We start from the raw sequence: 22,384 nt of genomic DNA on the forward strand, positions 1-22,384 counted from the left end.
CGTATGGGTCAATAGTAGCTGCCTCGTGTGGGTCAAAGGTAGCTGCCTCATGGGGGTCAATAGTAGCTGCCTCGTGTGGGTCATTAGTAGCTGCCTCGTATGGGTCAATAGTAGCTGCCACGTGTGGGTCAATAGTAGCTGCCTCTTGTGGGTCAATAGTAGCTGCTTCGTGAGGATCAATAGTAACTGCCTCGTGTGGGTCAATAGTAGCTGCCTCTTGTGGGTCAATAGTAGCTGCCTCTTGTGGGTCAATAGTAGCTGCCTCGTGAGGATCAATAGTAGCTGCCTCTTGTGGGTCAATAGTAGCTGCTTCGTGTGGGTCAATAGTAGCTGCCTAGTGTGGGTCAATAGTAGCTGCCTCGTGTGGGTCAATAGTAGCTGCCTCATGAGGGTCAATAGCAGCTGCAACGTGAGGATCAATAGTAGCTGCCTCTTGTGGGCCAATAGTAGCTGCCTCATGTGGGTCAATAGTAGCTGCCTCTTGTGGGTCAATAGTAGCTGCTTCGTGTGGGTCAATAGTAGCTGCCTCTTGTGGGTCAATAGTAGCTGCCTCGTTTGGGTCAATAGCAGCAGCCTCATGTGGGTCAATAGCAGCAGCCTCATGTGGGTCAATAGTAGCTGCCTCATGGGGGTCAATAGTAGCTGCCTCGTGTGGGTCAATAGTAGCTACCTCTTGTGGGTCAATAGTAGCTGCCTCGTGTGGGTCAATACTAGCTGCCTCGTGTTGGTCAATAGTAGCTGTCGCGTGTGGGTCAATACTAGCTCCCTCTTGTGGGTCAATAGTAGCTGTCTCGTGTGGGTCAATACTAGCTGCCTCGTGTGCGTCAATACTAGCTGCCTCGTGTCGATCAATAGTAGCTGCCTCATGTGGGTCATTAATGGCTGCCTCATGTGGGAAATGAATGGATGTCCAGGGCACTTGGTGTCAATTGCCGGCTGGAAAGATATTGCAAATCAAATGCAATATCTTTCATAGACAACTGGGAACACTTCTATGGAGGAAATGAAATGTATGCTCGTGATGGGGTGCATCTATCGAGGGCTGGGGTTTTCTGTTGCGAACTCGTTGGAACCAGTGGTTAGAGGTGTTTGTTTGGGTTTAAACTGTTAGTAGATAGTGGTATGGGAATTGATTTGGAGGAAGGAGGTAATAAAAGTATGTGTTCGTGGGAGAATAGAATTGGCAAAATGATCAGAGAAAGAAAAGGGCCTCAAAATAACAATTCACTTAGGGTATATTACACTAACAGAAGAAGTCTAAGAAATAAAATTAACAAATTAAATGCTCTTGTCTGCACAGAAAAAATAGATATTATTGCACTTACCGAAACGTGGATGAATGTAGAAAATAGAGAACTATTAGCTGAATATCAAATAAATGGATTTAAACTATATCACACAGATAGATAAATTAGACGAGGAGGGGGAGTAGCCATATATGTTAGGGACTATTTGAAATGTAGTCTCAAAGAGGGAATCAAAACTGAGCCACACACAGAAACTATTTGGATAGAATTAAACGAAAAAGCAAATAATATTATAATAGGAGTTATATATAGGCCACCAAATTTAGACAGAATGGAAGCAAAGCATCTGTGGGATGAAATATCTAGAGCATCTAGATCTAACAGTATTTATGTCATGGGTGACTTTAATTTTAGTGGAATAAACTGGGTGAACAAAACAGGGAATAGTGAAGCAGAAGATTTTCTAGAATTAATTGGCGATTGCTTTCTTACGCAACACATTAAGGAACCAACGCGGGAAAATAATATTTTAGATTTAGTGTTAACTAACAGGGAAACACAAATTAATGACATCGAAATAGGGAGTGAGCTAGGGAGCAGTGATCACAAAGTAATCAGATTTAGCATAGAATGGAATAGACCTGTAGGAGAAAATTCTGTTAAAGTGCCAGATTTTCGAAAAGCTGATTTTAATAACCTAAGAAATTTTTTGGGTCAAATAGATTGGAAAGTCTTGGGTATGGGGTGTGGGCCGGTCTTGGAGCGAGACATGAACCCAGCGATAGGTGACATAAAAGGGGATTTCGATGTGGATTTAATATATAACTTATTTAGGAATATTCTAAACAAAGCACAGGAACGTAGTATACCATACAAATTGAATAGATCGAATACTAATGACCCAAAGTGGATAACAAATAATTTAAAGAACCTTATAGGTAAAAAGAGAGCTTGGTACAAAAGGATTAAGAATGGGGAAGTCAGTTTAGAACAGGAATTCATACAACTGCTTAGAAATGTTAAAATAGAGATTAGGAAAGCAAAAAGAAACTATGAAGTTCGCATAGCAGAGTAAGCAAAGTCAAATCCTAAAGGTTTTTTTTCAGTTATATCGAACTAAGACTAGGGAAAGGATAGGTCCATTAAAATCTGAGACAGGTCAAATAACGGATAATGACAAGGAGATGAGTAGTATTTTTAACAAATATTTTATATCTGTATTTACTAAAGAAGAACTTAACAATATGCCTTCAGCCGAACAAGTCTATGTGGGTGGGGATGAGGACAGGTTGACTAGTTTAGTAGTTACCAGGGAGGATGTAATTAAACAATTAGAAAAACTAAAACCAAACAAATCCCCATGGCCGGATGAAGTGTTTGCCAGGGCGCTTAAAGAATGCAAAGAGGAGCTTTCCGAGCCACTGTCTACCATATTTAATAAATCAATAGAGTCAGGCAGAGTGCCAGAGTCATGGAAGGTAGCTAATGTGGTACCAATTTTTAAGAAAGGAGATAGATCACTTGCGTCTAACTATCGGCCAATTAGCCTAACGTCTATTGTGGGAAAGTTACTTGAATCAATAATTGCAAATACAATTCGTCTCCATCTTGAAAAACATAAATTAATAAATAAGTCGCAACATGGTTCTACAAATGGCCGTTCATGTTTAACATTTGCTAACTTTTTATTCCAGCATAGTTGAGGCAGTGTATAGTGGTAAGGATTGTGATGTTGTGTACCTTGACATTAGCAAAGCTTTTGATGCAGTGCCACATGAAAGACTAATTAAAAAAATAGAAGCTCATGGTATTGGGGGTGCTATATTAAGTTGGATTACGGCATGGCTATTCCAGAGGAAACAGAGAGTTAGTATAAATGGGGTTAAGTCAGAGTGGGATAATGTTGTTAGTGGAGTACCTCAGGGCTCTGTCCTGGGACCTCTGTTGTTTATAATATATATAAATGATTTAGATTCAGGTTTGAGTAGCAACATTTTGCAAATTTGCCGATGATACGAAAATCGGTAGGGAAATTAATTCGGAGAACTCACTATCACTTCAAGATGATCTAGATAGGGTTTTGAAATGGTCAAAGGACTGGCAAATGCAGTTTAATGCTGATAAATGTAAAGTTCTGAGGCTAGGTAATGATGATAGAGTTACAAGATACGAGCTAGATGGTGTTGAGATTGCGAAGTCGGATTGCGAAAGGGATCTGGGAGTTATGATTAGTAAGAATTTAAAACAAAACGATCAATGCATGAATGTTTGTAATAAGGCGAATAGGACACTGGGATTTATTAATCAAAGCGTTAGTAACAAGACACCTGGTGTGGTTCTTTACATAAGAACATAAGAACGAAGGCAACTGCAGAAGGCCTGTTGGCCCATACGAGGCAGCTCCTATTTATAACCACCCAATCCCACTCATATGCATGTCCAACCCATGCTTGAAACAATCGAGGGACCCCACCTCCACAATGTTACGCGGCAATTGGTTCCACAAATCAACAACCCTGTTACTGAACCAGTATTTACCCAAGTCTTTCCTAAATCTAAACTTATCCAATTTATACCCATTGTTTCGTGTTCTGTCTTGTGTTGATACTTTTAATACCCTATTAATATCCCCTTTGTTATGTCCATTCACCCACTTGTAAACCTCTATCATGTCACCCCTAACTCTTCGCCTTTTCAGTGAATGCAACTTAAGCTTTGTTAATCTTTCTTCATATGAAAGATTTCTAATTTGGGGAATTAACTTAGTCATCCTACGCTGGACACGTTCAAGTGAATTTATATCCATTCTATAATATGGCGACCAAAACTGAACTGCATAATCTAAATGGGGCCTAACTAGAGCAAGATATAGCTTGAGAACCACATAAGAACATAAGAACATAAGAACAAAGGTAACTGCAGAAGGCCTATTGGCCCATACGAGGCAGCTCCTATTCTATAACCACCCAATCCCACTCATATACTTGTCCAACCCGTGCTTGAAACAATCGAGGGACCCCACCTCCACAATGTTACGCGGCAATTGGTTCCACAAATCAACAACCCTGTTACTGAACCAGTATTTACCCAAGTCTTTCCTAAATCTAAACTTATCCAATTTATATCCATTGTTTCGTGTTCTGTCCTGTGTTGATACTTTTAATACCCTATTAATATCCCCCCGGTTATGTCCATTCATCCACTTGTAAACCTCTATCATGTCACCCCTAACTCTTCGCCTTTCCAGTGAATGCAACTTAAGCTTTGTTAATCTTTCTTCATATGAAAGATTTCTAATTTGGGGAATTAACTTAGTCATCCTACGCTGGACACGTTCAAGTGAATTTATATCCATTCTATAATATGGCGACCAAAACTGAACTGCATAATCTAAATGGGGCCTAACTAGAGCAAGATATAGCTTGAGAACCACACCAGGTGTCTTGTTACTAACGCTGCGATTAATAAATCCAAGTGTCCGATTTGCCTTATTACGAACATTTATGCATTGATCCTTTTGTTTTAAATTCTTACTAATCATAACTCCCAGATCCCTTTCGCAATCCGACTTCGCAATCACAACACCATCTAGCTCGTATCTTGTAACTCTATCATCATTACCTAACCTCAGAACTTTACATTTATCAGCATTAAACTGCATCTGCCAATCCTTTGACCATTTCAAAACCCTATCTAGATCAACTTGAAGTGATAGTGAGTCCTCCTCCGAATTAATTTCCCTACCGATTTTCGTATCATCGGCAAATTTGCAAATGTTGCTACTCAAACCTGAATCTAAATCATTTATATATATTATAAACAACAGAGGTCCCAGGACAGAGCCTTGAGGCACTCCACTTACAACATTTTCCCACTCTGACTTGATTCCATTTATACTAACTCTCTGTTTCCTTTGGTATAGCCATGCCCTAATCCAGCTTAATATAGCACCCCCAATACCATGAGACTCTATTTTTTTAATCAGTCTTTCATGTGGCACTGTATCAAAAGCTTTGCTAAAGTCAAGGTATACAACATCGCAATCCTTACCACTATCAACTGCCTCAACAATGCTAGAATAAAAAGATAACAAATTTGTTAAACATGAACGGCCATTTATAAAACCATGTTGCGACTCAATTATTAATTTATGTTTTTCAAGATGAAGACGAATTTTATTTGCTATTATAGATTCGAGTAACTTTCCCACAATAGACGTTAGGCTAATTGGTCGATAGTTAGACGCAAGTGATCTATCTCCTTTCTTAAAAACTGGTATCACATTAGCAACTTTCCAAAACTCTGGCACTCTGCCTGACTCTATTGATTTATTAAATATGGTTGACAGTGGGTCACAAAGCTCCTCTTTGCATTCTTTAAGCACCCTAGCAAACACTTCATCCGGCCCTGGGGATTTGTTTGGTTTGAGTTTTACTATTTGTTTAAGAACATCCTCCCTGGTAACTGCTAAACTCGTCAACCTGTCCTCGTCCCCACCCACATAGACTTGTTCGGCTGAAGGCATATTGTTAAGTTCCTCTTTAGTAAATACAGATACAAAATATTTATTAAAAATACTACTCATCTCTTCATCACTATCTGTTATTTGACCTGTCTCAGTTTTTAATGGACCTATCCTTTCCCTAGTCTTAGTACGATATAACTGAAAAAACCCTTTAGGATTTGTCTTTGCTTGCCCTGCTATGCGAACTTCATAGTTTCTTTTAGCTTTCCTTATCTCTTTTTTAACATTTCTAACCAGTTGTACGAATTCCTGTTCTAAAGTGACCTCCCCATTTTTAATCCTTTTGTACCAAGCTCTCTTTTTACCTATAAGGTTCTTCAAATTCTTTGTTATCCACTTTGGGTCATTAGTATACGATCTATTCAATTTGTATGGTATACTACGTTCCTGTGCTTTGTTTAGAATATTCTTAAATAAGTTATATATTGAATCCACATCGAAATCCCCATTTAAGTCACCTATCGCTGGGTTCATGTCTCGCTCCAAGACCGGCCCACACCCCATACCCAAGCCTTTCCAATCAATTTGACCCAAAAAATTTCTTAGGCTATTAAAATCAGCTTTTCGAAAATCTGGCACTTTAACAGAATTTTCTCCTACTGGTCTATTCCATTCTATGCTAAATCTGATTTCTTTGTGATCACTGCTCCCTAGCTCACTCCCTATTTCGATGTCATTAATTTGCGTTTCCCTGTTAGTTAACACTAAATCTAAAATATTATTTTCCCGTGTTGGTTCCTTAATGTGTTGCGTAAGAAAGCAATCATCAATTAATTCTAGAAAATCTTCTGCTTCACTATTCCCTGTTTTGTTCAACCAGTTTATTCCGCTAAAATTAAAGTCACCCATGACATAAATACTGTTAGATCTAGATGCTCTAGATATTTCATCCCATAGATGCTTTGCTTCCATTCTGTCTAAATTTGGTGGCTTATATATTACTCCTATTATAATATTATTAGCTTTTTCGTTTAATTCAATCCAAATAGTTTCTGTGTGAGGCTCTGTTTTGATTCCCTCTTTGAGACTACATTTCAAATTGTCCCTAACATATATGGCTACTCCACCTCCTCGTCTAATATATCTATCTGTGTGAAATAGTTTAAATCCATATATTTGATATTCAGCTAATAGTTCTCTATTTTCTACATTCATCCACGTTTCGGTAAGTGCAATAATATCTATTTTTTCTGTGCAGACAAGAGCATTTAATTCGTTAATTTTATTTCTTAGACTTCTACTGTTAGTGTAATATACCCTAAGTGAATTGTTATTTTGCGGACCTTCTCTTTCCCTGATCGTTTTGCCAATTCCTTTCTCCCACAAACACATACTTTTATTACCTCCTTCCTCCAAATCAATTCCCATACCTCTATCTACTAACAGTTTAAACCCAAACAAACACCTCTAACCACTTCTTCTAGCGAGTTCGCAACAGCAACAACCCCAGCTCTCGATAGATGCACCCCATCACGAGCATACATTTCATTTCTTCCATAGAAGTGTTCCCAGTTGTCTATGAAAGATATTGCATTTGATTTGCAATATCTTTCCAGCCGGCAATTGACACCAAGTGCCCTCGATATCCATTCATTTCCCACTCCCTTTCTTGGAAGAATGCCACATATGATCGGGATTCCTCCCTTGCTCCTAACTAACTCTATGGACACCACACCAGGTGTCTTGTTACTAACGCTGTGATTAATAAATCCAAGTGTCCGATTTGCCTTATTACGAACATTTATGCATTGATCCTTTTGTTTTAAATTCTTACTAATCATAACTCCCAGATCCCTTTCGCAATTAAGAACATAAGAACAAAGGTAACTGCAGAAGGCCTATTGGCCCATACGAGGCAGCTCCTATTCTATAACCACCCAATCCCACTCATATACTTGTCCAACCCGTGCTTGAAACAATCGAGGGACCCCACCTCCACAATGTTACGCGGCAATTGGTTCCACAAATCAACAACCCTGTTACTGAACCAGTATTTACCCAAGTCTTTCCTAAATCTAAACTTATCCAATTTATACCCATTGTTTCGTGTTCTGTCCTGTGTTGATACTTTTAATACCCTATTAATATCCCCCCGGTTATGTCCATTCATCCACTTGTAAACCTCTATCATGTCACCCCTAACTCTTCGCCTTTCCAGTGAATGCAACTTAAGCTTTGTTAATCTTTCTTCATATGAAAGATTTCTAATTTGGGGAATTAACTTAGTCATCCTACGCTGGACACGTTCAAGTGAATTTATATCCATTCTATAATATGGCGACCAAAACTGAACTGCATAATCTAAATGGGGCCTAACTAGAGCAAGATATAGCTTGAGAACCACACCAGGTGTCTTGTTACTAACGCTGCGATTAATAAATCCAAGTGTCCGATTTGCCTTATTACGAACATTTATGCATTGATCCTTTTGTTTTAAATTCTTACTAATCATAACTCCCAGATCCCTTTCGCAATCCGACTTCGCAATCACAACACCATCTAGCTCGTATCTTGTAACTCTATCATCATTACCTAACCTCAGAACTTTACATTTATCAGCATTAAACTGCATCTGCCAATCCTTTGACCATTTCAAAACCCTATCTAGATCAACTTGAAGTGATAGTGAGTCCTCCTCCGAATTAATTTCCCTACCGATTTTCGTATCATCGGCAAATTTGCAAATGTTGCTACTCAAACCTGAATCTAAATCATTTATATATATTATAAACAACAGAGGTCCCAGGACAGAGCCTTGAGGCACTCCACTTACAACATTTTCCCACTCTGACTTGATTCCATTTATACTAACTCTCTGTTTCCTTTGGTATAGCCATGCCCTAATCCAGCTTAATATAGCACCCCCAATACCATGAGACTCTATCTTTTTAATCAGTCTTTCATGTGGCACTGTATCAAAAGCTTTGCTAAAGTCAAGGTATACAACATCGCAATCCTTACCACTATCAACTGCCTCAACAATGCTAGAATAAAAAGATAACAAATTTGTTAAACATGAACGGCCATTTATAAAACCATGTTGCGACTCAATTATTAATTTATGTTTTTCAAGATGAAGACGAATTTTATTTGCTATTATAGATTCGAGTAACTTTCCCACAATAGACGTTAGGCTAATTGGTCGATAGTTAGACGCAAGTGATCTATCTCCTTTCTTAAAAACTGGTATCACATTAGCAACTTTCCAAAACTCTGGCACTCTGCCTGACTCTATTGATTTATTAAATATGGTTGACAGTGGGTCACAAAGCTCCTCTTTGCATTCTTTAAGCACCCTGGCAAACACTTCATCCGGCCCTGGGGATTTGTTTGGTTTGAGTTTTACTATTTGTTTAAGAACATCCTCCCTGGTAACTGTTAAACTCGTCAACCTGTCCTCGTCCCCACCCACATAGACTTGTTCGGCTGAAGGCATATTGTTAAGTTCCTCTTTAGTAAATACAGATACAAAATATTTATTAAAAATACTACTCATCTCTTCATCACTATCTGTTATTTGACCTGTCTCAGTTTTTAATGGACCTATCCTTTCCCTAGTCTTAGTACGATATAACTGAAAAAACCCTTTAGGATTTGTCTTTGCTTGCCCTGCTATGCGAACTTCATAGTTTCTTTTTGCTTTCCTTATCTCTTTTTTAACATTTCTAACCAGTTGTACGAATTCCTGTTCTAAAGTGACCTCCCCATTTTTAATCCTTTTGTACCAAGCTCTCTTTTTACCTATAAGGTTCTTCAAATTCTTTGTTATCCACTTTGGGTCATTAGTATTCGATCTATTCAATTTGTATGGTATACTACGTTCCTGTGCTTTGTTTAGAATATTCTTAAATAAGTTATATATTGAATCCACATCGAAATCCCCATTTAAGTCACCTATCGCTGGGTTCATGTCTCGCTCCAAGACCGGCCCACACCCCATACCCAAGACTTTCCAATCAATTTGACCCAAAAAATTTCTTAGGCTATTAAAATCAGCTTTACGAAAATCTGGCACTTTAACAGAATTTTCTCCTACTGGTCTATTCCATTCTATGCTAAATCTGATTTCTTTGTGATCACTGCTCCCTAGCTCACTCCCTATTTCGATGTCATTAATTTGCGTTTCCCTGTTAGTTAACACTAAATCTAAAATATTATTTTCCCGTGTTGGTTCCTTAATGTGTTGCGTAAGAAAGCAATCGTCAATTAATTCTAGAAAATCTTCTGCTTCACTATTCCCTGTTTTGTTCAACCAGTTTATTCCGCTAAAATTAAAGTCACCCATGACATAAATACTGTTAGATCTAGATGCTCTAGATATTTCATCCCATAGATGCTTTGCTTCCATTCTGTCTAAATTTGGTGGCCTATATATAACTCCTATTATAATATTATTAGCTTTTTCGTTTAATTCAATCCAAATAGTTTCTGTGTGTGGCTCTGTTTTGATTCCCTCTTTGAGACTACATTTCTACAATTCGACTTCGCAATCTCAACACCATCTAGCTCGTATCTTGTAACCCTATCATCATTACCTAACCTCAGAACTTTACATTTATCAGCATTAAACTGCATCTGCCAATCCTTCGACCAATTCAAAACCCTATCTAGATCAACTTGAAGTGATAGTGAGTCCTCCTCCGAATTAATTTCCCTACCGATTTTCGTATCATCGGCAAATTTGCAAATGTTGCTACTCAAACCTGAATCTAAATCATTTATATATATTATAAACAACAGAGGTCCCAGGACAGAGCCCTGAGGCACCCCACTTACAACATTTTCCCACTCTGACTTGACTCCATTTATACTAACTCTGTTTCCTTTGGTATAGCCATGCCCTAATCCAGCTTAATATAGCACCCCCAATACCATGAGACTCTAATTTTTTAATCAGTCTTTCATGTGGCACTGTATCAAAAGCTTTGCTAAAGTCAAGGTACACAACATCGCAATCCTTACCACTATCAACTGCCTCAACAATGCGTGAATAAAAAGATAACAAATTTGTTAAACATGAACGGCCATTTATAAAACCATGTTGCGACTCAATTATTAATTTATGTTTTTCAAGTTGGAGACGAATTTTATTTGAATTATAGATTCGAGTAACTTTTCCACAATAGACGTTTGGCTAATTGGTCGATAGTTAGACGCAAGTGATCTATCTCCTTTCTTAAAAACTAGTATCACATTAGCAACTTTCCAAAACTCTGGCACTCTGCCTGACTCTATTGATTTATTAAATATGGTTGACAGTGGGTCACAAAGCTCCTCTTTGCATTCTTTAAGCACCCTGGCAAACACTTCATCCGGCCCTGGGGATTTGTTTGGTTTGAGTTTTATTATTTGTTTAAGAACATCCTCCCTGGTAACTGTTAAACTCGTCAACCTGTCCTCGTCCCCACCCACATAGACTTGTTCGGCTGAAGGGATATTGTTAAGTTCCTCTTTAGTAAATACAGATACAAAATATTTATTAAAAATACTACTCATCTCTTCATCACTATCTGTTATTTGACCTGTCTCAGTTTTTAATAGACCTATCCTTTCCCTAGTCTTAGTACGATATAACTGAAAAAACCCTTTAGGATTTGTCTTTGCTTGCCCTGCTATGCGAACTTCATAGTTTCTTTTTGCTTTCCTTATCTCTTTTTTAACATTTCTAACCAGTTGTACGAATTCCTGCTCTAAAGTGACCTCCCCATTTTTAATCCTTTTGTACCAAGCTCTCTTTTTACCTATAAGGTTCTTTAAATTATTTGTTATCCACTTTGGGTCATTGGTATTCGATCTATTCAATTTGTATGGTATACTACGTTCCTGTGCTTTGTTTAGAATATTCTTAAATAAGTTATATATTGAATCCACATCGAAATCCCCATTTACGTCACCTATCGCTGGGTTCATGTCTCGCTCCAAGACCGGCCCCCACCCCATACCCAAGACTTTCCAATCAATTTGACCCAAAAAATTTCTAAGGCTATTAAAATCAGCTTTTCGAAAATCTGGCACTTTAACTGAATTTTCTCCTACAAGTCTATTCCATTCTATGCTAAATCTGATTTCTTTGTGATCACTGTTCCCTAGCTCACTCCCTATTTCGATGTCATTAATTTGTGTTTCCCTGTTAGTTAACACTAAATCTAAAATATTATTTTCCCGTGTTGGTTCCTTAATGTGTTGCGTAAGAAAGCAATCGTCAATTAATTCTAGAAAATCTTCTGCTTCACTATTCCCTGTTTTGTTCAACCAGTTTATTCCACTAAAATTAAAGTCACCCATGACGTAAATACTGTTAGATCTAGATGCCCTAGATATTTCATCCCATAGATGCTTTGCTTCCATTCTGTCTAAATTTGGTGGCCTATATATAACTCCTATTATAATATTATTTGCTTTTTCGTATAATTCTATCCAAATAGTTTCTGTGTGTGGCTCAGTTTTGATTCCCTCTTTGAGACTACATTTCAAATTGTCCCTAACATATATTGCTACTCCCCCTCTTCGTCTAATATATCTATCTGTGTGAAATAGTTTAAATCCATTTATTTGATATTCAGCTAATAGTTCTCTATTTTCTACATTCATCCACGTTTCGGTAAGTGCAATAATATCTATTTTTTCTGTGCAGACAAGAGCATTTAATTCGTTAATTTTATTTCTTAGACTTCTACTGTTAGTGTAATATACCCTAAGTGAATTGTTATTTTGAGGCCCTTCTCTTTCCCTGATCATTTTGCCAATTCCTTTCTCCCACAAACACATACTTTTATTACCTCCTTCTTCCAAATCAATTCCCATACCTCTATCTACTAACAGTTTAAACCCAAACAAACACCTCTAACCACTTCTTCAAACGAGTCCGCAACAGCAACAACCCCAGCTCTCGATAGATGCACCCCATCACGAGCATACATTTCATTTCTTCCATATAAGTGTTCCCAGTTGTCTATGAAAGATATTGCATTTGATTTGCAATATCTTTCCAGCCGGCAATTGACACCAAGTGCCCTCGATATCCATTCATTTCCTACTCCCTTTCTTGGAAGAATGCCACATATGATCGGGATTCCTCCCTTGCTCCTAACTAATTCAATGGCTGTCCTGAATCTCTGTATTAGTTCCACACTCCTAACTCGTCCAACATCATTACCCCCTGCACTAATACAAATAATGGTGTTGTTTCCATTTCCTCTCATAATATCATTCATGTTTCCAACAATATCACCAATTCCAGCTCCCGGATAGCAAACCCTTAATCTGTTCCCCCTATCTCTGGCACAAAACGTTCTGTCTAAATGCCTCACCTGGGAATCTCCCACAACCAAAATTCGCTTCGATTCTCCCTTTTCCTTACGAGCAGTTTGAGGGACCTGCGCTTCAATGCTCCTCGTTACTTTGTCTTTGCCACCTCGTTGAACAACAGGTTCAACACAGCACTCGTCCTCTAATACGTCAAATGCGTTAAAAGCCCTTAGGTGTAGGTTATTAGTTGTCGGTTTTGCCAAGGTCTTCTTAAGACCCCTGTCTTTCACAACTTGCCAAGACGAGGTCTTCTTAATACTGGTCCCGTCAGTCCTCCTTAATGAGGTCCCGTCTATACTGGCCTCCTCCTTCGTTTCCTCCCGAAGTCGTAGCCGTCGTACCTCCTCCCGCAGGGAATCCATCTCTGCTCTCAGAGCTCCAACCAGACTCACCAAATCTTTTACTAATCCTTCCATTATTGCAATAATAATGTTATTAGAATCGGAGCTCCAGCTAACACAACCTCTCACTGTGACTGCACCTGACTGACTCTACTGCACCTGACTGACTCTACTGCACCTGACTGACTTTAGCTACATCTTGCTCTGGTTTGGCCCCATTTAGATTATGCAGTTCAGTTTTGGTCGCCGTATTATAGAATGGATATAAATTCACTTGAACGTGTCCAACGTAGGATGACTAAGTTAATTCCCCAAATTAGAAATCTTTCATATGAAAAAAGATTAACAAAGCTCAAGTTGCATTCACTGGAAAGGCGAAGAGTAAGGGGTGACATGACAGAGGTTTACAAATGCATGAATGGACATAACAGAGGGGATATTAATAGGGTATTAAAAATATCAACACAAGACAGAACACGAAACAATGAGTATAAATTGGATAAGTTTCGATTTAGGACAGACTTGGGTAAATACTGGTTCAGTAACAAGGTTGTTGATTTGTGGAACCAATTGCCTCGTAACGTGGTGGATGTGGGGTCCCTCGATTGTTTCAAGCACGGGTTGGACAAGTATATGAGTGGGATTGGGTGGTTATAGATAGGAGCTGCCTCGTATGGGCCAATAGGCCTTCTGCTGTTACCTTTGTTCTTATGTTCTTATGTTCTTAATAGTAGCTGCCTCATGTGGATCAATAGTGGCTGCCTCGTGTGGGTCAATAGTAGCTGCCTCGTGTGGATCAATGGATCAATAGTGCCTGCCTCGTATGGGTCAATAGTTGATGCCTCGCGTGGGTCAATTGTAGCTGCCTCGTGTGGGTCAATAGTAGCTGCCTCTTGTGGGTTAATAGTAGCTGCCTAGTGTGGGTCAATAGTAGCTGCCTCACGTGGGTCAATAGTAGCTGCCTCGTGTATATCAATAATAGCTGCCTCACTTGGGTCAATAGTAGCTGCCTCGTGTGGGTCAGTAGTAGCTGCCTCGTGTGAGTCAATAGTAGGTGCCTCCTATGGATCAATAGTAGCTGCCTCGTATGGGGTCAATATCAGCTGCCTATTGTAGGTCAAAAGTAGCTGCCTCTTGTGGGTCAATAGTAGCTGCCTAGTTTGGGTCAATAGAAACTGGCTCGTGTGTGTCAATAGTAGTTGTCTCCCAAGGGTCAATAGTGGCTGCCTCGTATGCGTTAATAATATCTGCCTCACGTAGGTCAATAGTAGCTGCTTCGTGTGGTTAAATAGTAGGTGCGTCGTGGCTCAAAAGTAGCTGCCTCTTGTGGGTCATGACAGAAGTGTTAGAGGGGACATGATCACCACATACATGATTCTCAGTGGAATTGGTAGGGTAGATAAAGACAGACTATTTACCACAAGGGGCACTCGCAGTAGGGGACACAGGTGGAAATTGAGTGCCCAAATGAGCCATAGAGACGTTAGAAAGATTTTTTCAGTGAAGAGTAGTAGTGAAATGGAATGCATTAGAAAGTGATGTGGTGGAAGCTGACTCCATACACAGCTTCAAGTGAAGTTATGATAGAGCCCAGTAGGCTCAGGAACCTGTATATTAGTTGATTGACAGTTGTGAGGCGGGACCAAAGAGCTAGAGCTCAACTCCCGCAAGCACAATTAGGTGAGTACACACTCGAGGCTGAACACCATAACCGGTTACTGTACCTGGCCCCTGACCTAGACCCCAACACACACACACACACGAGGCTGAACACCATAACCGGTTACTGTACCTGGCCCCTGGCCTAGACCCCAACACACACACACACGAGGCTGAATACCATAACCGGTTACTGTACCTGGCCCCTGGCCTAGACCCCAACACACACACACACACGAGGCTGAACACCATTACCGGTTGCTGTACCTGGCCCCTGGCCTAGACCCCAACACACACACACACTCGAGGCTGAACACCATAACCGGTTGCTGTACCTGGCCCCTGGCCTAGACCCCAACACACACACACACACACACACACGAGGCTGAATACCATAACCGGTTACTGTACCTGGCCCCTGGCCTAGACCCCAACACACACACACACACGAGGCTGAACACCATTACCGGTTGCTGTACCTGGCCCCTGGCCTAGACCCCAACACACACACACACACGAGGCTGAACACCATTACCGATTGCTGTACCTGGCCCCTGGCCTAGACCCCAACATAACAATTACAGAAGGCGTTATGGAGCCTCCAAGCTACTAGGTGAGTGTGGTAGTGGGTTTAATGTCCAGTAGTGTAGTATGTGCCCTTAATACATACTCACACTTGCTCATTCTTCACATTAATAGAAATAAACTATATTAATATTGTTGAAGTGACTTGTTACTTGTGAATTATTTGTAAGTGAGGCGGCCTCATGTGAGGTGAGGAGAATGACGTCACAGGTAGTTGACCCATCAGGCCAAGGTAGTCAAAAGGCGCGGCGGGCAGTGTGGCGCGGGCCGTCGTGAGGAGAGGTGCTGCTCACCGCCCACCACAGGCCAAGGTAGTCAAGAGGCGCGGCGGGCCGTCGTGGGGAGAGGTGCTGCTCACCGCCCACCTCACTGGTGTTACTAATTAGTCACCTGGACAGTGCTGTAGATCAGGTTACCTGCGCCAGGCTTACAGGCAAGTTACTATAGATGTTTAGTTATTTTATCACATTGTTTTCTGTTGGTAGAACAATATTTGCTGACTTTTTAAATAACCATTGCTACAAAATATTAAAACTTTATTCAAAATAATTCAATTAGCTCTGGTTTACTTGTTAGTAAATATGATAGTGTAATATACCTTTGTCTATTAGTAGAAACTTTTACCTTGCTCAAGACTTTTCATGAAGCTTATTAAAACAAAATTAAATTCTAAAACGACTGCTAGGTGATTAACTGTTCCATAACAGCGGCGTGTTAACTTTATAGTGAAATTGAACCTTTGACCAAAAGCAGGTGCAAAAAGTTTACAATTATAGTTTAATTCTGGCAGTTCCAAGGTGTTTCTTGTGAATTATCAGACTTCAGGCTTTGAAATTTGGACCAGACTTTTAATTTAGCAAGTATCACTCTTCACCCCCCCTCCCCTCCGACCATCCAATGTGAATGCAACTAGCCATCCTGACTCAGTGTCGTCTAAGCTGCAGCCAACACCAGAGACGCCATAATTAACATTAACCTCCTGTGTAACTAAGCACTATATTTTGTCCAATACAAGTAAATATTAATGTATATTTATATAGTGTATAGGTCTGATAGTTGTTGGACATTATAGCTCCCGAGTGTATTCCAACCAGTCTCCCTCGCGTAATAAATAACTATGTATAATAATAGTTCACGTATGAAAAACTATTTTAAATGAATCTAGTGTTAAAATGTATGAACTGTTGTGGGTCAGTGCACGGAGGAGCATAGATTGAGGACAAGTTATGTGAAGCGTTCTTCACGTTCATGTTTGGCTGCCCGGGTTAACGACCACTTGGCCGTTGTTGAGAACGGTCATGTTTGGCTGCCCGGGTTAACGACCACTTGGCCGTTGTTGAGAACGGTCATGTTTGGCTGCCCGGGTTAACGACCACTTGGCCGTTGTTGAGAACGGTCATGTTTGGCTGCCCGGGTTAACGACCACTTGGCCGTTGTTGAGAACGGTCATGTTTGGCTGCCCGGGTTAACGACCACTTGGCCGTTGTTGAGAACGGTCATGTTTGGCTGCCCGGGTTAACGACCACTTGGCCGTTGTTGAGAACGGTCATGTTTGGCTGCCCGGGTTAACGACCACTTGGCCGTTGTTGAGAACGGTCATGTTTGGCTGCCCGGGTTAACGACCACTTGGCCGTTGTTAAGAACGGTCATGATTGGCTGCCCGGGTTAACGACCACTTGGCCGTTGTTGAGAACGGTCATGTTTGGCTGCCTGGGTTAACGACCACTTGGCCGTTGTTAAGAACGGTCATGTTTGGCTGCCTGGGTTAACGACCACTTGGCCGTTGTTGAGAACGGCCTGTGGACGAGTCAAGTCTGAGGTTGGGTTTTTTGGTAAGTCGGCTTTTAAGATCAACCAAAGTCTGACCTGATCGATTGTTTAGCGGGATATTTCTCAAACTTTACGTGAAGATGTGTGCTTTTTTTATTATTTTGAGGTATTTAATATAATTTGTAATTTCAGATATGTACGAGAGTGCATCAGTACAACGGCACTGCAGGAATGGTCAACCAGACCCAAGAAATTGGTCTCGTACAACGGCACTGCAGGTATGGAGGGATTAAAGTTACTTGGAAAAACTTCTCTCGAATCGCAGTGGTCATAATGTAGTGTATATATTCCCACAAGTACAATAGGTGAAGGGTTTAATAATTGTAATCATTTAACTCACTATACCATGAAGCAGTGATCTTCTAATAGGTATATTCTAATGTAATTTGTGCATCAACCACTTAAGAGTGGTAAACCATTCTTTTGGTCAGTAATTTGACCATTTAGTGGTAGGTAGTGTAACATGGTTAATGTTAATCTAACATTTTTGGGTACATTTCAATCCTCTTGCCTCCCCTCTCCATCCACCCTTCTGTTAGTCTCTTCTATCCCACCAGTCCAATCAATTATAAACAAAAATTACCCAAGAGGGTGATGCTTCAGCTGGGGGTTAGAAGACTGTCCTGCGAGAGGAAAGTTATAGCACGAGGGGAAAGTGTCGGGGCAAAACCTTACAAGCTTAATATACCGTCGGGCACAGTTTCGGGAGGCTGACCACTTGGCAGCTACGTGGCCATCATCCGCATCTTGCACAAGGTATTGGTAGCTCTGGAACGCTGCAGCATTTCTACAGATCGACAAATTGTGGTCAGGTGGCAGGCCCTGTGAAGTGTTAGAGGTGAACGTTTCTGGGTCTCCAGAACTGCGTAACGTAGTTTACCTGGTTTGTTGTTAGTGTTAAGTGTCCCTCATTATTGCGAGAAGACTATATAATTGGCAGAGCTCCTATGACCACAGGATAAAAGGTTTTAAAGCAGGGACACCAGACTACTCAAGGGGTCTATGGTTTTGCTGGGAATGAAGCCGTTACTAATGTCACTAGGGGATATTCCCTTTGTCCATGCTAACAAAGGAGGCTCCGAAGGAAGCGAGTTCCAGGCCTGATGTTCACCGAAGGTTTCCTTCATCCAAGACTAGAGCGTGTTAACTTCCTTTCGGATGCTTTCTAAAGTTGTCGGAATATGTAACTTGGGTAGCACCTTCCTCTATAGACTGGATGTGTGTTCCCGTACAAAATGTCACTGGAGAGGCCAGTTTCTTGGCAGCTTTTCCTATGGTAGATTCTGGGCAGTCACTTGACTGCCCCAGAGCTCCTCCAAGCCTTTCCCCAGATTACTCTGATCACTAGTTATACCTTTGACTCGGGTTCCCAGGGAGAAAGGTAGATCTCTTGAGAGAGAAACCGGGTGGCAGGATGTTTATAAACGTGAAGGTTTGACTTTGTATTAAATTTTTATGGGCCTCTTTCTCCATCTCATATATATATATATATATATATATATATATATATATATATATATATATATATATATATATATATATATATATATATATATTTATATACACAGGTACCTATGAAGGGCAGCTCCTCCAAATGGTAAATTTCAGGTCTGGCTGAACTTAGCCTATTCATGGATGGGTTGAACTGCAGTAAACTGTAGTAAACCAACCTGTCTTTTTCGACAAAGGTCAAATGCTCGTTTCCAGCATCCCCGTCCTCAGGCTAGGCTCATTTGTGTCCACCCCCCCCCCCCCCCCTCCTTACCTCCCGGTCAAATGTATTCATCCAGTTTAACATTGTGTAAACAATTGGTTGTTATGAGTTAATATTATAATTTAAATATCTATGTAAAGTTAGGGGGTAGGTTAGATTAGGTGTTAAGGTTCTGTTGGCTATTACCTATATTAGAAGTGAAGTGCAAGTTAGAGCTTTGGAATTTTAATAGAGGTCGCCAGCTAAGCAATGAGACGTTCGCACACGATCTATTGAGTCAAGTGTAAAAGCTCGTCTTCGTAAACAAAGGCTAAAGTACATTCCATACACCTACTAACCCCCCCGCCCCCCCCCCCCCCTAAGGTTTATGAATGAAAAACCTGTTTTCACATGTCTCACCTTGAGGTGTTTCTGGGGCTTAGCATCACCGCGGCCCAGTCATCGACCAGGCCTCCTGGTGGCTGGACTGATCAACCAGCCCGTTGGACGCGGCTGCTCGCAGTCTGACGCACGAATCACAGCTTGGTTGATCTGGTATCACAGCCTGGTTGATCAGGTACGTCACAACTGATGACGTTCAAACATATATCTTTAACACTGATTCGTTGACGACTTTTGTTCGAACCACAATGCTCTAAATGCTTCACCCACGTACTACAAATACAAATAATTGCCAACATAACATAAACAACTAACCTAACCAATGCCTAAATATGCATCGTATACTAATTGTATAACAATATTTTTTTATGCATTTATTATATACTAATCACATAGACCAACCAGGTCGTAACACTTACACCAGAGAATTTTCTAAGGAACCAAATCTTTTGTATGGGACTTTACCTCATTTTGTTGTACCAATATTTTTTCTGTTGTATGCATAGTCGTTGTCTCTTGTGTAGCTCTCGTATCTCTAATTCCTTTTTTCGTAGTGAGTCTTCAAAAATGTAATGGCCCTCTGAGGCTAATGTTACAATTAGCGGTCGTTCCATGGGTTGTCACACATTGTTGAATCAGTTGACCTGGTTCCTATTTCGGGGGAAGAACCACAGCCTTCTCTGAGGGAGGGGGTGGCCCCTGTTATCAAATACCCGCAGGTTATTACATGGTCTGTTACATCTATAGCTGCTATGTAGTGTAACTGGTCCTGGTGATCAGGCGTCTCCTTCTCTTGGTCTGGGCCTATCGTTGTCTCCAGCCTGTTTGCCTTATCCATTATTTCTGTTCAATCGACAATCTTTTATTCAATCTTTTATTCTTTCAATCGACAGAAATATACTTTTTCTGCTGTGTCCTGGGTGCCTGCTGTAAGAATCTTAGTCCTGTGTACTCTTTGAAATCTATAGTCAAAGTCCATAATTCATCTAGGTCTGCTCAGAGTACTAGTTCCATCATTATCACATACAAACAAGGATAGAACAGACTTCCTGGTTTCATGTTCTCTCTCAGTTGATGCTATTGATGAGTTCTGTCAGTAGTGCTTGCTGCACAATCCTGGCTGTGAAAAAAAAACATAATTTGGTCTAGTTTTGCTTTGCCCAATTATCTAGTGACCTAATAAGACGAATAGCAGACAAATGTGTAAACGAATGTGTGACGGGAAACATTGGTGGCCGTGCAGTCTCTAATACCAGTCACAAAATATTAAAAAATAAAAATTAAACTGCAAAGGTGTCTTCACAGTGAGGTAAACTGTAGGATAAAGCAGAGGGAAAAAAACATTTAAAATATACTTTACTTTAAAAATAAATTAAACAAATTACAAAAATATCCAGGCTTGGCTCTAATACAAAGTGTGCAAAACAAACAGGATGAACAATCAAATTTACGTTACGGTTAGATGCAAAATAAAGGTGCAGGATACTATGGGCTAGTCTAAATCCGTTACACCACAGATGGGTTAACAGGTCTACTCAGCTAAGCACACAGGAGTAATCTAACTCATGTTGAGCAAAAACGCCCAATTTATACAGAATATTGGCCGGGCAGATGGCGTTGGTGACTTCTTTAACTATTAACTGGCTGTTAAACTGCTTGTTTCGGAAGGCGTGGTCTCCCAGCGACCCAGGAGCAAGGTGGGGTGACGGCCGATGGGGTAGGTAGACTGGTGGTATTGTCTAGATGTACGGAAGTATTAGTTGTTGTTGTTTATGGCTGCAGTTCTTGATTAAATAGATGTGAATGAGTAGAATAGGTGATAATGGAGTAGGCCGAATCTCTTCCTAGAGATTTTACCGTGACAAATGGCAATTCCATAAAGAAATGTCAAGGTTTCATGGTGTCGTGGACTAGTAACAAGGAAGGTTAGACCTGCCTTAGTGTGAGTGAACCCTTCAGACCTGGGTGCACGAAACTAACCCTCTAAGTTCTCTCCCTATGATGGGAACAACGGAGTGCCACTGATGACTTGCATAGTCTCCTCTGGTGATCTGGGCGTGCAACAACTCTTGCAATATCCTTGGCCAGCCCAGCCAGAGTCCAGCCCATAGAAACCCAGCAAGGCAGACCTTGGTCCCAGACCAGAGAATACAGGAGAGTGCACGGATGGATGTGCACTCCTGTGGATTCCACGCTGATATACATCTGGTCATACTCACTCGCCCAACTTAACACAAGTGAAAATATTTCCTCTCATACCAGGACAAACTTGTGCCACCTCCTTACTCTTCTGGGTGATGTAATCAATAACGTCTGTGCAGTCTTTCTTTTTGAGCTTTGCTACCTGTTATAAATTTTTGTTTCCTTGTAATTTCAATTTAGATATTGCAGGCTTTGGCTTTCTGGTCCCTTCCCTGAGTAAGTTATCCTCTCTTTCACCATATATTTAAACGTAAAGACAGTGTTCACTCATTCACATGGGTCTTCGAACATTATTTCCCATGTATGTGAATCGTTCAGTGAATTCGAAGTAAAGTCAAGCTGGTTAATCATTACGTGTTGATTACATGTTGGATTAAAACGTTTGTCATGTCCAATAGTTTTGCTCTCTCGCTGTGCCACCATATGGTTCTTGTATCTTTTAATGGGTGGAGTCCCTATGATTGGAAGTCGGAATAGATTTTTAACAGGCGACAGTCTGCCCTTTCAGTTATGGTAGGAACTGCAATGGTTGTCATTTAATGGAGGGTTATATATCAGTTACTATCTTTGGTCCTGCCATCGTCATGGTGAC

General features: G+C 40.5%; 1 protein-coding gene across 1 annotated transcript; it reads right to left on the reverse strand.

Annotated features, from left to right (window-relative positions):
- Positions 1–334: 334 nt before the first annotated feature.
- LOC138366532 (A-kinase anchor protein 5-like) lies at positions 335–15,764 on the reverse strand. The gene is made up of 2 exons (XM_069327566.1): positions 15,755–15,764; positions 335–882 (listed from the first exon to the last, which is right to left on the reverse strand). Exons 1-2 carry the CDS (start codon positions 15,762–15,764, stop codon positions 335–337), a joined length of 558 nt encoding a protein of 185 aa, XP_069183667.1.
- Between the last annotated feature and the right edge of the window lie 6,620 nt (positions 15,765–22,384).

This window comes from Procambarus clarkii, chromosome 19, assembly GCF_040958095.1.
Source record: "Procambarus clarkii isolate CNS0578487 chromosome 19, FALCON_Pclarkii_2.0, whole genome shotgun sequence".
Taxonomy (NCBI): Eukaryota; Metazoa; Arthropoda; class Malacostraca; order Decapoda; family Cambaridae; genus Procambarus; species Procambarus clarkii.